General features: G+C 49.9%; 1 protein-coding gene across 5 annotated transcripts in view; it reads right to left on the bottom strand.

Moving 5' to 3' along the window:
* Window positions 1-15205, bottom strand: part of DPP6 (dipeptidyl peptidase like 6) — an 898846-nt gene that overhangs the window by 33838 nt on the left and 849803 nt on the right. For all 5 annotated transcript variants that reach the window (XM_078059778.1, XM_078059780.1, XM_078059777.1 and 2 more), the window contains exon 17: window positions 3216-3263. In XM_078059778.1, the coding sequence (XP_077915904.1) occupies window positions 3216-3263 (48 nt within the window). The remainder of the gene's footprint in view (window positions 1-3215; window positions 3264-15205) is intronic.

Raw genomic sequence — 15205 nt, 5'->3', positions numbered from 1 at the left:
GGTCCCCGTGAATCAGCGCTTTGCTGAGAGAAAGCACAGCGGTGTCACCTTCACAGGGAGAAGACCCAGACCCGAGCGCCCCCACGCAGAGCTGATGGCAGGCGGCGGACGGATGCTTCCATTTCCCGTTCCGTGCGCCACGCTCTTTCCTCTGGGAATCAGCTGCGACCGTGGCCCCTGAGCCCCAAACAGTGAAAGCTTCTCTAAACACCTCTTTCTAGGGGGCCCCCAACAGAACATGGACGACTACAACCTCCAGAGCCTGGGGCTGATTGGGCAGAGCGGTTCATGCAGCCAACCAGCCAACCGGGCGACAAGAAGGGGCTCGTCTGGTTTCCCAGAAGAATTAGGGAGCCATCCCAGACCGAGAGCTTCCCCCGCTGCCCGTGCTGGAGGGCACATGGCGAATTCCTACCCGGACGCTGAGTGCGGTGTGCCGCACATACATGGCCCCATTTTATGAACAGAATAGGCAACCTGTTTCATTACTGTTGTGAAGCATGTAAGATGTAGGCCGGCTTCATCCCCACATAAGCCCGACGGGGAAAAGCGGGGACTGGCACTCGGCACCCGGGCTCGCACTCCCGGCCCCCACAGCCCTGGAGCTGTGGTCACGGCCAAGCCTGAGTGCGGCTACCGGGCACGAGGCCTCCTCAGACGCAGGGGCCGCATCACCCCTGACCAGGACGGATTCCCAACAGCGTCCTCCAGAGACCAAGTCAGAGTGTGGAAGTGAATGGCTTTCTTAAGAAGAGCCACACCTAGTTTTCTTTAAAAAGGGGGAAAAAAAGCACCTAGAAATAGTTTTGTGTTTTTACTATAGATTAAAAAAAAAGGCGGGGGGGCGCCTGGGTGGCTCAGTCGTTAAGCATCTGCCTTCAGCTCAGGTCGTGATCCCGGGGTCCTGGGATCAAGCCCCGCATCGGGCTCCCTGCTCAGTGGGAAGCCTGCTTCTCCCTCTCCCACTCCCCCTGCTTGTGTTCCCTCTCTCGCTGTCTCTGTCAAATAAATAAAATCTTTAAAAAAAAACAAACAAACCTTTTTTATTTTGAAATAAATTCACAAGAAGTTTCAAAAATAGGGCCTAGTGTCCCATACACCCCACACCCAGCTTCCCCCCAGAGTGACACCCCCTGCGACATGGTGCAGCGTCCAGCGAGGACACTCACCGCACACCCTGTTCAGTGTGCATCATCCCACAGATTTTAAAGAAGGGAAAAACTTCATAAAATGTCAGGAAATTATCTCTGTACCTTTTTTTTTTTAGTTTCAGGGGTAGAATTCAATAATTCATCAGTTGCATGTAACACCGAGTGTTCATCACATCACGTGCCCTCCTTAATGCCCATCCCCCAGTTACCCCATCCCCCCACCTGCCCTCCAGCAACCCTCAGTTTGTTCCCTAGAGTTGAGAGTCTTTTATGGTTTGTCTCCCTCTCTGATTTCATCTTATTGTATTTTTCCCTCCCTTTCCCCTATGATCCTCTGTTTTGTTTCTTAAATTCCACATATAACTGAAATCATATGATAATTGTCTTTCTCTGACAGTTATTTTGTTTAGCATAGTACCCTCTAGCTTCATCCATGTTGCTGCAAATGGCAAGATTTCATCCTTTCTGATGGCTAATATTCTATTATACACACACCACTATCTATGTACTCTTACATTTAAACAAGTCCTCTAAGTGAAGAGTACAAGTTTTCTTCAGAAAAAAAGATATTCCAGTTGAGGCTTTTTGAAATATCTCCATGCTTCAAAGTGAGAATCATTGAAAGAGATTCTAGCATGAACACTTTTTAAAAGAGGGCTGTCATGCCAGGCTGTGTCTGTCAGCCCCACAGATGCCTGCCTCGGGGTGAGCGTCGGCCTGACCCCTCAGGCAGCCTCCCCTGGACTCTCCAAGCCCTTGTACCCACAAGAGTGGGCAGCCTGTGGCTGGGTGGGATGCAGCCTAGACCATCGCACATCATACCCCGTCCCTACTGGACACGTGGCCAGACCCCCAAACCTCATGGGCTCCTAGAAGGCTCCCCAGTTGTGTTGGAGATGAGGCCTGGGGCTGGGCACCCCTGTGCCCAGAACACCGTCACCCCCCAGGGGGACAACAGGAAGGTCAACGTAGCCTTCTCCCCGTATTCTCCCCCCATTGATGGCCACGCAAGTGTTTTGAGTGGGTTTCGTATCCATCTGACAGCCCTTTTTTGGATTTCTTTTGCATTTTAAGTGATTTTAAAAATCTATTCCTGATGTTATCTTTTACTTTGGAATCTCTAGTAATTATTGGATAAGTTTTGTGAAATACCATCATCATTGGGGATTATTCCCTAAATGATGTTTCTTAAAATCAATCTATTTTATCTACCTTTGAACGCTCTGGCCACTTTCTAACCAGTGTCTAAATAGAACGCTGGAGACCCCCTCTTCCACACTCCACCCGCCCTGTGCCAGCTGGGCTCCAAGTCCGACCACCAGGCCAGGAATCAGAGTCACTGACACCCGGATGCCTTGATATTCAAGGGAAATGCAGAGTGACGCCTGCCATCGGGGCCTGAGGTCTGACTTTCCTTTAGAAGGCGGGACACAGAGCAGGGTCCTGCCAGGGCAGGTGGTACCACAGTGGGAAAGAGTGGGGGGTCGGGAGGAGGGAAGCAGTGGGGTTCCTCGGGGACAGGGCAGAGGAAGGCCAAGGAAGGGAGGGGCTGAGGGCACGTTCTCTTCATTCTCAGCTTTACCGAGGGTCTGCCTGGGATGGGAAGCATCATTTCCGATCCTCTGCATAAATACACGAGTATGCATTCAACTTGCATGGGGTCCCTCCAAGCAAAAATGTGCTGGGAGGGCCTCAAGTGAAAGCCCCTCATGCCATGAAGGCGTCCCCTACCCACAAGGGCAGATGAGCCTCAAAGTGCCCATGGAGCCCCCAGTGGAGGGCCAGGCTGCAGAGCTCCGGGCCTTGGGCTCCGTTCAGGGCTGCGGACGGGCCCTGCAATGGCCGCAGTGGCCTCCGGGCCTCAGCTCCTCTTCCGGCTGCGTGGCCCTGAGCGTCCACCACATTGATCAATGCTGGCCATTGTGGGGGTCACTCTGAACCGCTAGGACAGCACCATCTCTGTGTCTCCAAATCAGAACACGTGGGCTGGATTCTCTCACAGAACTTCGGCTTCCTTTCTCCCATGGCAGGGGAAGATTCCAGAAAAGAGCAAAAGGCACTTACTTTTCTTATCTGTGGTGTTGTGCACTGTCACCGTGGGGACTCCAGGACCTGAGTGGGGAGAGAGGAGAAGCCAGAGAAGAAACAGAAAGAAGGCTGTTTAGTTTATCTGAACAAGAGAATCTAGCCCTCCTTACAGCTCGCACACAGCGGGCTGTTGCGGGCTACCTGTCGAACGTCGTGCCCTCGGTAATCACAAGGAACCCGGCTCCAACTCCCAATATGCACGTTGCCGGAAAACCACAAACAGCCTTTCACGGAGCCGCCCTTGGTGCACTCCCTCCTCGCTCCACGGTCCCTGTGCTGACGCAAATCACACACAGGGCATCAAGTTCCGGTGAATGGTTCCAGCGGCGGTCCTGGGCGGGCTCGTCCCGGAGACGTCGTCCCCTCTGCTGGCCTCTTGTGACCCTTCGCAAACACTTACTAACCTAGCAGGGCTATTGTGCGGATGTCCGCCTGTGTGTCTGTCTCCCCTCGCGTGACGTCAGCTTGCAGCTTTCCAGCTCCGAGGCTGTCAGGAAGCCCAGAGCCCGGAGGTATGAGGGAAGGTCCGGCTCCGGGCAGAGGGGCCCTCCTTGGCTTCAGTCTTGGTCAATGTCCTTGTTCTCTTGAGGGAGAAGAGAGTCCAGAAAGCAAAAGGGGCTTTCCACATTATTTTTGGTATCATTTTGAAAGTATACTATGAGGCAGGCGATCGTTCTGGCCTCTGCCCTGCCCCCTTTGTGAATTCACTCTGTTCCAGCCAGCTGGACTTCTGCAGGCTGGAAGGGCGCCCACCGTTCCCTCTGCCCCAGACACTGGCAAGCTTGCTAGTTTTCCTCATTCCAGTCTCTGCTGAAATGCCTTCTCCACCCACCCAGCGGGAGCCTCCTTGACTATGCCACCAGCCCCTACCCGTCCGCACTCCCTCCCCGTTTAGAGAGCTTCCCTGCCACGTTCTGTGAAGTTGGGACCTTAGGACGGGGATTTTCAGTATTTGCTCACTGTGTTTGTCTTCAACTGCACAAGAGTGTAAGCTCTAGAAGAGCTGTCTTACTCACTGCCATTATTTCTAGCATCTAGATGGTGTTCGGAATATAGCTGGTGCTTGATTTCATATTCATGGAGTAAGTGCTGAGTGGGGGTCACAGAGCATCCAAGAAGGAGCAGGGGAGGGCTGCCCCTTGGCCCTGGGGGACTGGGCACAACGAAGGCAGAGAGAGGAGGTGGGAGGCAGGCGGAAGGCAGGGGGGCAGAGGGAGAGAGGGCCATGGCGGGGACACCGTGGCCAGGGTGCCGCCTGCTCTCTGCTTCAGGCTGGGGATGCGGGGACGCTCTGAGCTCAGGGGTGGCCACATCTGAGCCAGAGGACAGGTACTGTTTGGGGAGAGGGATGGTGTTGAGCTTCCCTGGGATCATCATAACTTCTTGCATGTTTCTCTGGGACCACATGACTAGCGGCTCCACTGAGAGCCTGGAAACCTGCCATAGATCCCGCTATTCTGAGGACTTAGAGACCCCACTGTGGTGGCTATCGAGTGGAGGTCCTAGTCCAGGCCCAAAGAGGACGTGCCACTGAGGAGCAAGATGGGGCTGGTTCAGCCAGGCCCTGGCTAAGCTGAGAGACAGACTGTGGGTTGCACCAGCCATGGCCCTCAGAGCCTGTCCACGGCCCAGGGGCTGGACCCAGACACTGCCCAGTGCACATCCAAAGTCCGGGAGGCCCAGGGGTCTTATTGCCCCCCACCCCTTCCCTCCTCCACCATTCACCCATTAGATAGGATTGCCCAAAAAGAATGCAGGATATCTGGTTACATTTTAATTTCAGATAAACAATACAGTGCTTTGTTTTGGTTTGGTTTAGTATAAATATGTCCCATGCAGTATTTGGGACTTACCACTAAAAAAATTGTTTACCTGGAATTAAATATAATTGGGTGTCCTGCATTTTTATTTTATTTTATTTTATTTTAAAGATTTTTATTTATTTATTTGACAGAGAGAGACACAGCGAGAGAGGGAACACAAGCAGGGGGAGTGGGAGAGGGAGAAGCAGGCCCCCCGCAGAGCGGGGAGCCCGATATGGGGCTCGATCCCAGGACCCTGGGATCACGACCTGAGCCGAAGGCAGACGCTTAACAACTGAGCCACCCAGGCGCCCCTGTCCTGCATTTTTATTTGATAAATCTGACACCATCTCCCCAGCGGGGGTGGGCAGCAGTGATCTGAGAGTCTAGGTGTTTAAATCTAAAGAGACAGCATTTACTGAAAGGGATTTAAACATTGGCTGTGGGTTTAAATTATTGAATCAAACTAAGTTTCCTGGCTCCAAGATCCATTTTCCCCCGTGGGGAGCTCATGTGGAAGAACAGATCACTTATTGAGAAATAAAGAAATTACATCTATTTTCTCTGCACATTTCAGGGTGAGTAAATTTGCAAACAGAGCGTATCCTACATTTTTATTAATAATGTAAACAATTATTATTTATTTAGTGCCTACTATGTAAAGGTGCTCTGCAAGATCTATAATATGAATAATTCATAATCCTCACAGCAGCCCTACAAAGTAGATGCTTCTAACCCATATTTTACAGATGAGAAAACACAGGTTCTGAGAGTTTGAAGTCTTTCATCTCATCCATACAATCAGAAACTCACCCCTCCTCAATTTTTAATTCATGAACTTGATAATAGGTTTCTAAAAAAAATGCAAACACTAAAGAAAGGAGTAGAGTGACAAGTGCAACACCCTTCTGACCCCCGCTTCCCAGAAGGGACCTAAGCGCTTCTGAAAAGTCCTAAGATGCTTCTCTGTGGTCATATTTACACATAAGCAGATATTTTAAACAAACAGATTCAAATAACATAAAAACACTTGCATGTAAGTTGGCAGCTTTATCAAATCTTAAGGTTGCACCCTATTGCCTTAGTTGTTTTTTTTTTTTTTTAATAAAACATAGAACACAGACTTGAGGGCACCTGTCCACCCTTTCCTGATCTCCGCCTGCTCCCTTCCCAGAGGCAATTGCTACTTGGTACCTCCCTGCACACTCAGAAAGTCTCTCTGCCGCATGGTATGTACCCACAATCCTGGCTAGGGCACACGCCGGGTAATAGAGCGGCCGGGGGGCGAGGCCACACAAGCGGCGTTCGAGGAAGCTCGTGCGTGCAGCGCAAGTCAGCATGGACCTGGGGTCTGACAGCGCTGGTGGGGCACGGCCGGGCCGCTCCAGGGCTGCAACGTCCTGCAGATACCCTGCACACGCACACGCACACGCACACACACACGCACACGAGGAGGCTCGCGGCAGACCGTTCTGGGCGGCAACTGTGCCTGAGCAACAGTGGCCCGGCTAGCCGTGAGCAGAGGGGGCAGCCGAGATGCGGTGCATTCACACAGAGAAGATGAGCAGGCGCACGAGTGAGCAACTGCACACCCAAGGACATGGGCAAAATGGAAAATACACTGCTGCATGAAAACACAAACTTGCAGGACGGTAAATGCTGTAATACACAATTATACAAATATTTTTAAAGGCTGCGAAACTCTTTTAACAGATGTACAGTATTCCGTTATATGGCCAAATGATCGTTTATTCGGTGCCTTCCCCACTGACGGAAGTTTAGGCTGGTTCCTTCTGTTTCTTGTTACCATAAACGGTGTCGCAGAAAACCCTCGTGCGCATATCTTCGCACACAGGTAAGACTGTCTGCCAGGTAAGGGAGTTACCAGCAAGGCAGTTACCGGGTTAGAAGGTTTTATGGTCAGCTTTCACTAGATGAGCTCGAGGTTTCAAACACAATCCCCTACATTCAGTGCTTACAAACAATGGAAGTTTATCTCTTGCTAACGTTACATCCTGGTAGACACGTCAGCTAAGTCCCGCTGGGTTCTCTGCTGGGCGGCGTCTTCATTCTGGGGCCTGGGATGGAGCTCCAGCCCTCGTCTGGAACACGCTGGCTCACCCCAAAAGTGAGCCGGGGAGACACCCAGGGGCTCCTAATACGTCTGGGCCCAACCGTCATTCACACTGGCTCTCATGCCTTTGGCCAAGGGTGGGAGAGCTCTCCTGAGGGGGAGCTGGGGGTCCCGTGGGGGTGGGGAGGGTCTCCGGGGATGGGGGTCTGTGTGAGACCCTGGGGACAGTGGTCTACCACCCCCGGCAGAGGCAACACAGATTCTGTCTCAGTGCTTCCTAACTTACAGTGTATGGGGGGGTCTACGTTATAACTTTAAACAATGTTTGTTTTTTCCACTCTGATGGGAAGATAATGTATCTTGGTATTTCTCCAATTAAATTTTTCAAATTTTGAGTGACGTGGGGTATCTATTCATGCTTATTTGACATTTGTATTGTGTGCATGTGGGTGTGATTGTGTGGGTGTGGGTGTGACTGTGTGCATGTGTGTGTGTATGTGTGTGATTGTGTGGGTGTGGATGTGACTGTGTGTGTGTGCATGTGTGATTGTGCGTGTGTGGGTGTGACTGTGTGCATGTGTGTGATTGTGTGTGTGTGAGTGTGACTCTGCATGTGTGTGTGTGCATGTGGGACTGTGTGCGTGTGTGTGTGAGGGTGTGACTGTGTGTGTGTGCGCGCATGTGTGTGATTGTGTGTGAGTGTGACTGTGTGCATGTGTGTGTGCATGTGTGATTGTGTGGGTGTGGGTGTGACTGTGTGCATGTGTGATTGTGTGTGTGTGAGTGTGACTGCACGTGTGTGACTGAGTGTGACTGTGTGCATGTGTGTGTGCATGTGTGATTGTGTGTGTGTGTGACTGTGTGCACATGTGTGATTGTGTGAGTGTGACTGTGTGCATGTGTGTGCATCTGTGATTGTGTGGGTGTGAGTGTGTGTGCACATGTGTGATTGTGTGAGTGTGACTGTGTGCATGTGTGTGCATGTGTGATTGTGTGTGCGTGAGTGTGACTGTGTGCATGTGTGTGCATGTGTGTGATTGTGTGTGGATGTGACTGTGTACTGCGAACCACCCTTCATCTGCCGCAATTGCACTGTTGCTTGTCCCCACGCTATTTAAGAATTTAGCCCTTTACCGTGCCGCCGCAGATGCTTCTCCTTTGTTCTTTCTAATTATCACTCAAAAAAGTGCCCTTAGCACCAATGGTAGCAATTGTCACACTGAATTGCAATTTTAAAAAAATGCAACTGCTCTGGGGCGCCTGGGTGGCTCAGTCGTTAAGCGTCTGCCTTCGGCGCAGGTCCTGGTCCCAGGGTCCTGAGATCGAGCCCCGCATCGGGCTCCCTGCTCAGCGGGGGGTCTGCTTCTCCCTCTGCTGCTCCCCCTGCTCCTTCTCACTCTTTCTCAAATAAATAAGTAAAATAAAATTAAAATGCAACTGCTCCTACCAGGCTCCCACCACACCCCCGGCGAACAGCAGAGGGACAGACAGACACACACACTCTCTCTGACATCCTTGGGCTGGCAGGCTGTGTACCCCCAGTGCCGACTCAAAATCTGGGAGCCAGCGCTGCCTACAAAATGTTTGCGGAATGGATTAACGGCTAACGAACAAAGACCTTTCAAGCACATACTTGGCTGTGACATATCGAGGCAGCAAACTGGAACCAGGCTAAGGAAGGATCGTGTAAGACCATCCTGTGTCCCTGTGTCTTATGATTCAGGTTCTCGTCCCTCTGTGGATACTTAGCCATCGCCCACCCCACCTTTTCTCTAAGTGCCAACAGTAGCTGTCTCCATACTGGGTCTGAATTGTGTTCTTTTCCTTGAGAGCCTCATCACAACCATGCCATATTCCCACTATTCTAACACAGAATATTCTTTAGAATAGCCAAACAGACATAAAACAGACAAAAATTACATTTAAAGAGGACACAAAAGTTAAAAAGCAGCCCTTATGTATAATTTAAACCTATTGATTCTAACCTAATCCCATCCAACCTTCCAGATCCCGTCCGAAGGTCAGCCCCTCCCCTGGGAGCGGGTGCCCCTGGGCTGGCGGCCATCTGTGACCCAGGAACCGGGTTCTCTTCCTCCAACTGCCTGCCTGCTGGCTCCCTGGGCCCGGTGGTCTAGAAACACTGCTCTATGTGGGTTTTAAGATTACCCAGTTTTCAGTTTTCTATGATGGCGAGGCTCCTGAAAATTGGCAGATGACTTAGGAAAGCACCTAAATTACAAAAAATTTTCTCATAAGAAATAAAGAAAAAGTAGGAGAGCCTCAATCTGCAATAGATATTTAGACTTCATGATACTTTGATCAGGCCTGGGTTAGTGTTCACCTAAGAGTTCTCTAAGAAAAGAAAAGAAGGGACATGCCAAACACACGAACAGCATACACAGGCTTTTGGGAGAGCCTGTAAGTAAAAGGAAGATCCCTAAGCCCATTTTAAACAAGAATGCTTTTACTAATGAGCCTTAGGAGGGGTTTCACTGACATTTTAAACTGGTCTTCTTTCCTCTTCTTCCGAAAAATCTAATGCACAGCCAGCCAACAACTCACAGGTTACATGAGTTGCTTTGTACAGTATGAAGCTCTTGCTATTTTGTCCCTGCTGTCTGCAAGGCACTGCCTCTCTGTTATCCGTGCACAGATTACTGTGATGGAAATCTGGAAAATCTGGCTTTTTGCTTTATAGGCAGCCAGACCCTCACAGGACGCTGCTCATCTGCTATTCTTCTGACAACTCCTGCTCATGGTTTCTTTTTCCTTTGCCTATAACTCAATTCAACACACATATATAAAGATTCCCCCATGTGCAAGGCATACCGCCAAGTCCAGGGGAAACAGCCAGAAACAGATAAAGTATTTGCTGTCAGGGACTCAGAGTCTGGTAGGGAAGACAGACAGGCACAAACTAGGCCTTGATGCCAGACAGTAAGCACGATCGCCAGAAGCTGCGTGGTGGAGAGGTCAGCAAGGTGACTCCCACAAGCAGGGACATGGTAGGGAGGTCTGCTCTGGTTGCAGCTCTGCCCCCAGTTACTTTCTGGTTCCAGCTCTGCAACTTTCCCTCTCTGGGTCTCCCGTGCAGAACATGGGGCTGTCAAGGTCTGCTCTTAGCAAGAGTCACAGAGGCGGCTGCCTGCACTTTGGGGTTCCTCCTATATGTCCGGCACCGTGCTGGGTGTTGGAGAGACCCTGCCTCAGCTTCCCAGCCCGCCGTGAGACTGGCACACACCACTGGAGCCTCCCTCTAAAATGCAGATGTGGACAAGTAGCGGGGGGCAGCGAGACCTGTACTGAGAAGGAGAGTCTGTTTTCCGCCCTTCCGGTATCTGGTCTCGTCTTAGGACACAGGACATGCTTTTGAAACCATACTGTTATATTTCACCATAAGCTCCTCTCTGCATCGAGGTGCCATATTAAGTATCCAATTAATTCTGTGCGTGCACGTCTGTTGCCCTATCCTTACGCACGCACTCCCGCATTCACGTGGTGCATGCCTGTGTGTGAACACGTGTGTGCAGGCATAAAAACACTTAATAGGATTCTCTTACTCCTGTCCTGATGTGTCTGAAGCCCTTGGTAGGTAAGCCTGTCTCCTAGCTGGTGGACCCTGGGAAGACGCACTGAGAGCATGAATGCTCAAAGCCAGGTGCAGAACCGTGTGCTCACGGACAGAGAAAACTAGTTCTATCTGCTCAACCTTTGCTTCCAAAGACATAACTGCAGCAAAATCAACATTTGGCTTCTTAAAAACTTTCGTTAGTGACAGAGACCATTTTGACTCAAGTTAGATATCTGACTTCCACATGTATATTGTCGAATAAATAAATTGCTTCAAATAAATCGAAGCAAGGAATTCACGACCAACACGTATGGCAGTCTTGATCCATATAATCCCCGCAGTCAGGGGTGGAGCATTCAAACCACAAAAGGAAAGGATCTGAATTACACAACAGACTCACAAAACAGAAAACCTTCATTTTTGCATTTCTGGTTTTTGGTGCCCTTCATGTCAGAACATTGATTTACACCTGCTTGACCGGATGGGGAAAAAGGACACTTACAGATGGAAATGAAGTAATGCAGAAAGACACAAAACTGGAAAAGAAAAAAGTCATCAGAATAAATTAAAAAATAAAATTCACAGCAACCGTGCTCACCTTCATCCCTCTCCTCCTCCTCCTCGGGGAATGTTTATGTGACAGACAATTTGCAAGCAGGGCTAAGCCCACAGCGTGCAAGCAAGGGCGCCACCTCCCCGCACCTCTCATGAGCACTGAGCAAGGGTCTCTGCCGGCGGGGTGAGCTAGAGATGGGCTCCTCTGCCCGGAATCCAGATCTCTTTATCTGCCAGCTCATGCAGTATGCATCCCCATACACGAAGTTTATGCACCAAGGTGATAGGATCATACCAACAAACAGCGAGCCAGCCCAACTCCTGGCGCTTTCACAGAGGATAAAGGTATCTGTCCTAAAGAAGTATTTCCTAGTCCACGCTGCCAATGGATTTCGTTGCTGTTTGATTTTGAAACCTTGTGATCGCTCCCATGGAACCTGGCACATGAGGGTCTGCCTGCCATGCCCCACAGCACTGGGTTTTGCTTCAGCCGAATTCCGTGTGTTCGGGGACCTTGGATGAGGACACACTTCCATGTGGCAGCCTAAATGTGGTGCATAGAAATCAGTGGGCTGTTTTACACACTCACCAAGGATGGTGAGAAATGTCATGGTAACTTGGTATGGTCACGTGTAACCCCTTGCTCTAGAAACTGAGTGACGCTTAGGGCTGGTGACAAGGGCTTGAAATTCAGCTCGTGTCTTGGGGCTGTTGATTCGTAAAGCCTTAGGTTTCATGAATTATCTGCGCTGAAGACACAGCATTATTTTTATGCCCTTTGGGCATCCACCTGGGTGGAGGTTTGGCATAATTCAGAGTCCAACGTATGAAAGATGGAGCTCAGCTTTGCCCGTTTTGCCAGATTAGGCAAACTACAGGAAAAACGATGCAATGTACAGCGGCTGTCGCATTTGTGCTGAGCAGGGCTGAGCCTGGATCCCCACCGTGGCTCGGGTGCCGCCATGTCCCTCAGACTGATGACAATACTCATCATCTGTGATTCCAGAAGCCCTCTGATGAATTTCAGCTAAAGTTCAGATTACAATTTTTTTTTTAAGATTTTTATTTATTTATTTGAGCAAGAGAGTGCGTGTGTGCATGAGCGGGGAGGAGGGGCAGAGGGAGAGGGAGAAGCAGGCTCCCCGCTGAGTAGGGAGCCCGATGCGGGGCTCGATCCCAGGACCCTGGGGTCATGATCTCAGCCAAAGGCAGACGCTTAACCGACTGAGCCACCCAGGCGCCCTCAGATTGCGTTCTAATCTGAGCGCCGATGGTATCCTTATGTCTAATCTCTTCTTCTACACCTGGCATTTAGGAAACTCTTACAACTTTGTATCCCACACAGGGACATGTACAGTGTCTTATTCAGTCAGTGACCAGTTGGTATTTGCTGATTAAATGACGGATACAGAATTTCCTGATGGGATGCACCCCTTGGGAACCTGCGAGGTTGGGTGGAGTCAGTTCAGAGGCTGTAGCACGTTCTTCTGAATAACCTCACAGCTGTCAGTTACCTGTTTTAAAGACCAGCTTTGGGCAAGAGATAACCTAGAGCTAACTTCTGTAACGAAGGTATTGCGAGTTTGCTGAGTGCATCAACGGTCAGCAGCCACGCCTCCTAGCAAGGAAAGGGTTAAAGGGTCGTAGCTTTCTTAGGCGTCTGCTACAGAAAGACCGTATTCTAAGGGGCATTTGAGAGTCTTCCAAGCACTGTCCTCTCATCAGAATAAGTTTACGATTATTCAGTATCTGAGGCAGGCCAGCGTTGCAAGCGTCTTGCATAGAAATACCTCCAAAATATCCACTTAAGTAAGCCAAACACACTTCCCACGCTGTTACACATGGGCTCTCCCTACAGCTGATCTTCATTTCCGTCAAGCGGACTCTTCTTAGGACTTAACCTTTTTGCCCCCACATTTATTTAATCTGCAAAATGAGGCAACAGAACTAGATCAGAGGTTTTCAAGGGAAGCACTTGGGAGCCTCGTGAGGGCTGCTATTACAATGCTGAGCATCCCAGTGAGTTTCCTTTTGAAGAAAGGGCTCTGTGGCTTAAAACACATTATAAAATGCTGGGATTAGAGGATCTTTAAGCTTCCTTCTGCCCTACCATTCTATGCATCTAAAAATATTCCCGACACCCTCCAGCTAGAAGTCCTTAGTTCTCTGAATTATTTAATAATTGTTTTACTGCTTGTGTTACACTGCTTTCTCCCTGAATTACTGTCTTCATGAACATGTACCATCTCGGCAAACTAAAGCCCCAGCCCTGGAGAGCAGCGACTGCAGGAGCTCGGCACATTGGGCTCCCAGCAAACGGAGCACCCTAACTAAACATTTTTTAAAATAAATGAACAAATTTATAAAAAGTATAAGGTCTCTTGGGGGATCTTGTGGGAATGTGGATATAAAAGTCTTCCTTTGCTTTGGGATGGAAATGGTGGGAAAAGAAGTGAGAAAAATAAACCAACACAGATGTTGAAACTTGGGTAATCATTGTTCTACAAAACATCACCAACACTGGGGAGAAGGGAAAAGGCAGTGACACTTTTACAGAAAGAGAGTAAATTTTGTGCATGGGGCACGTGAGCATGTGTGCATGCATGTGTGAGAGTGTGCAGCTGTCTGTATGCAAGTGCATGTGTGTGAGCATGTGTGTGTGCCTGTGTGTGCACCTGCACGTACACACATGTATCTGTGCGTGTGAGGGTGTGCGCACCTGTATGTATGCACGTGTGAGCGTGTGTGCACCTGCATGTATGCACATGTGTGAGCATGTGTGTGTGCCTGTGTGTGCACCTGCATGTATGCACATGTATCTGTGTGTGAGCATGTATGCACCTGTACGTATGCACATGTGTGTGAGCATGTGTGTGTGCCTGTGTGTGCGCACCTGCATGTACGCACATGTATCTGTGCGTGTGAGCGTGTGTGTACCTGCATGTATGCACGAGTGTGAGCGTGTGCGTGCCTGTGTGTGCACCTGCATGTATGCACATGCATCTGTGAGTGTGAGCATGTGTACCTGTATGTATGCACATGTGTGTGAGCATGTGTGCCTGTGTGTGTGCACCTGCATGTACACACATGTATCTGTGCATGTGTGTGTACCTGTATGTATGCACATGTGTGAGCATGTGTGCCTGTGTGTGCACCTGCATGTATGCACATGTCTGTGCGTGTGAGCATGCGTGTGCACCTGTATGTATGCACATGTGTGTGTGCATGCCTGTGTGCGTGCACCTGCATGTATGCACATGTATCTCTGTGTGAGCATGTGTGCACCTGTATGTATGCACATGTGTGTGAGCCTGTGTGCACCTGCATGTATGCACATATGTCTGTGCATGTGAGCATGTGTGTACCTGTATGTACGCACATGTGTGTGAGCATGTGTGTGCCTGTGTGCACCTGCATGTATGCACATGTATCTGTGTGTGTGTACCTGTATGTATGCACGTGTGTGAGCGTGTGCGTGCCTGTGTGTGGCACCTGCATGTACGCACATGTATCTGTGCATGTGAGTACTTGTATGTATGCACATGTGTGTGAGCATGTGTGCACCTGTGTGCACCTGCATGTACGCACATGTATCTGTGTGTGAGCGTGTGTGCACCTGTATGTATGCACATGTGTGTGAGCATGTGTGTGTGCACCTGCATGTATGCACATGTCTGTGCGTGTGAGCGTGTGCGTACCTGTATGTATGCACATGTGTGTGTGCGTGCTTGTGTGCGTGCACCTGCATGTATGCAAGTGCATCTGTGTGTGTGTGAGCATGTGTGTGTGTGCACCTGTATGCATGCACATATATCTGTGTGTGAGCATGTGTGCACCTGCATGTATGCACATATATCTGTGTGTGTGAGCATGTGTGTGCATATGCGTGCACCTGTATGTATGCACCAGTATCTGTGCGTGAGAGCGTGTGCGCGTGCATGTATGCACACCTGCGTGTATGCAC

The sequence above is a fragment of the Halichoerus grypus genome, chromosome 12 (assembly GCF_964656455.1).
Source record: "Halichoerus grypus chromosome 12, mHalGry1.hap1.1, whole genome shotgun sequence".
Taxonomy (NCBI): domain Eukaryota; kingdom Metazoa; phylum Chordata; class Mammalia; order Carnivora; family Phocidae; genus Halichoerus; species Halichoerus grypus.
This window is presented reverse-complemented; position numbering and strand designations above follow the sequence as displayed.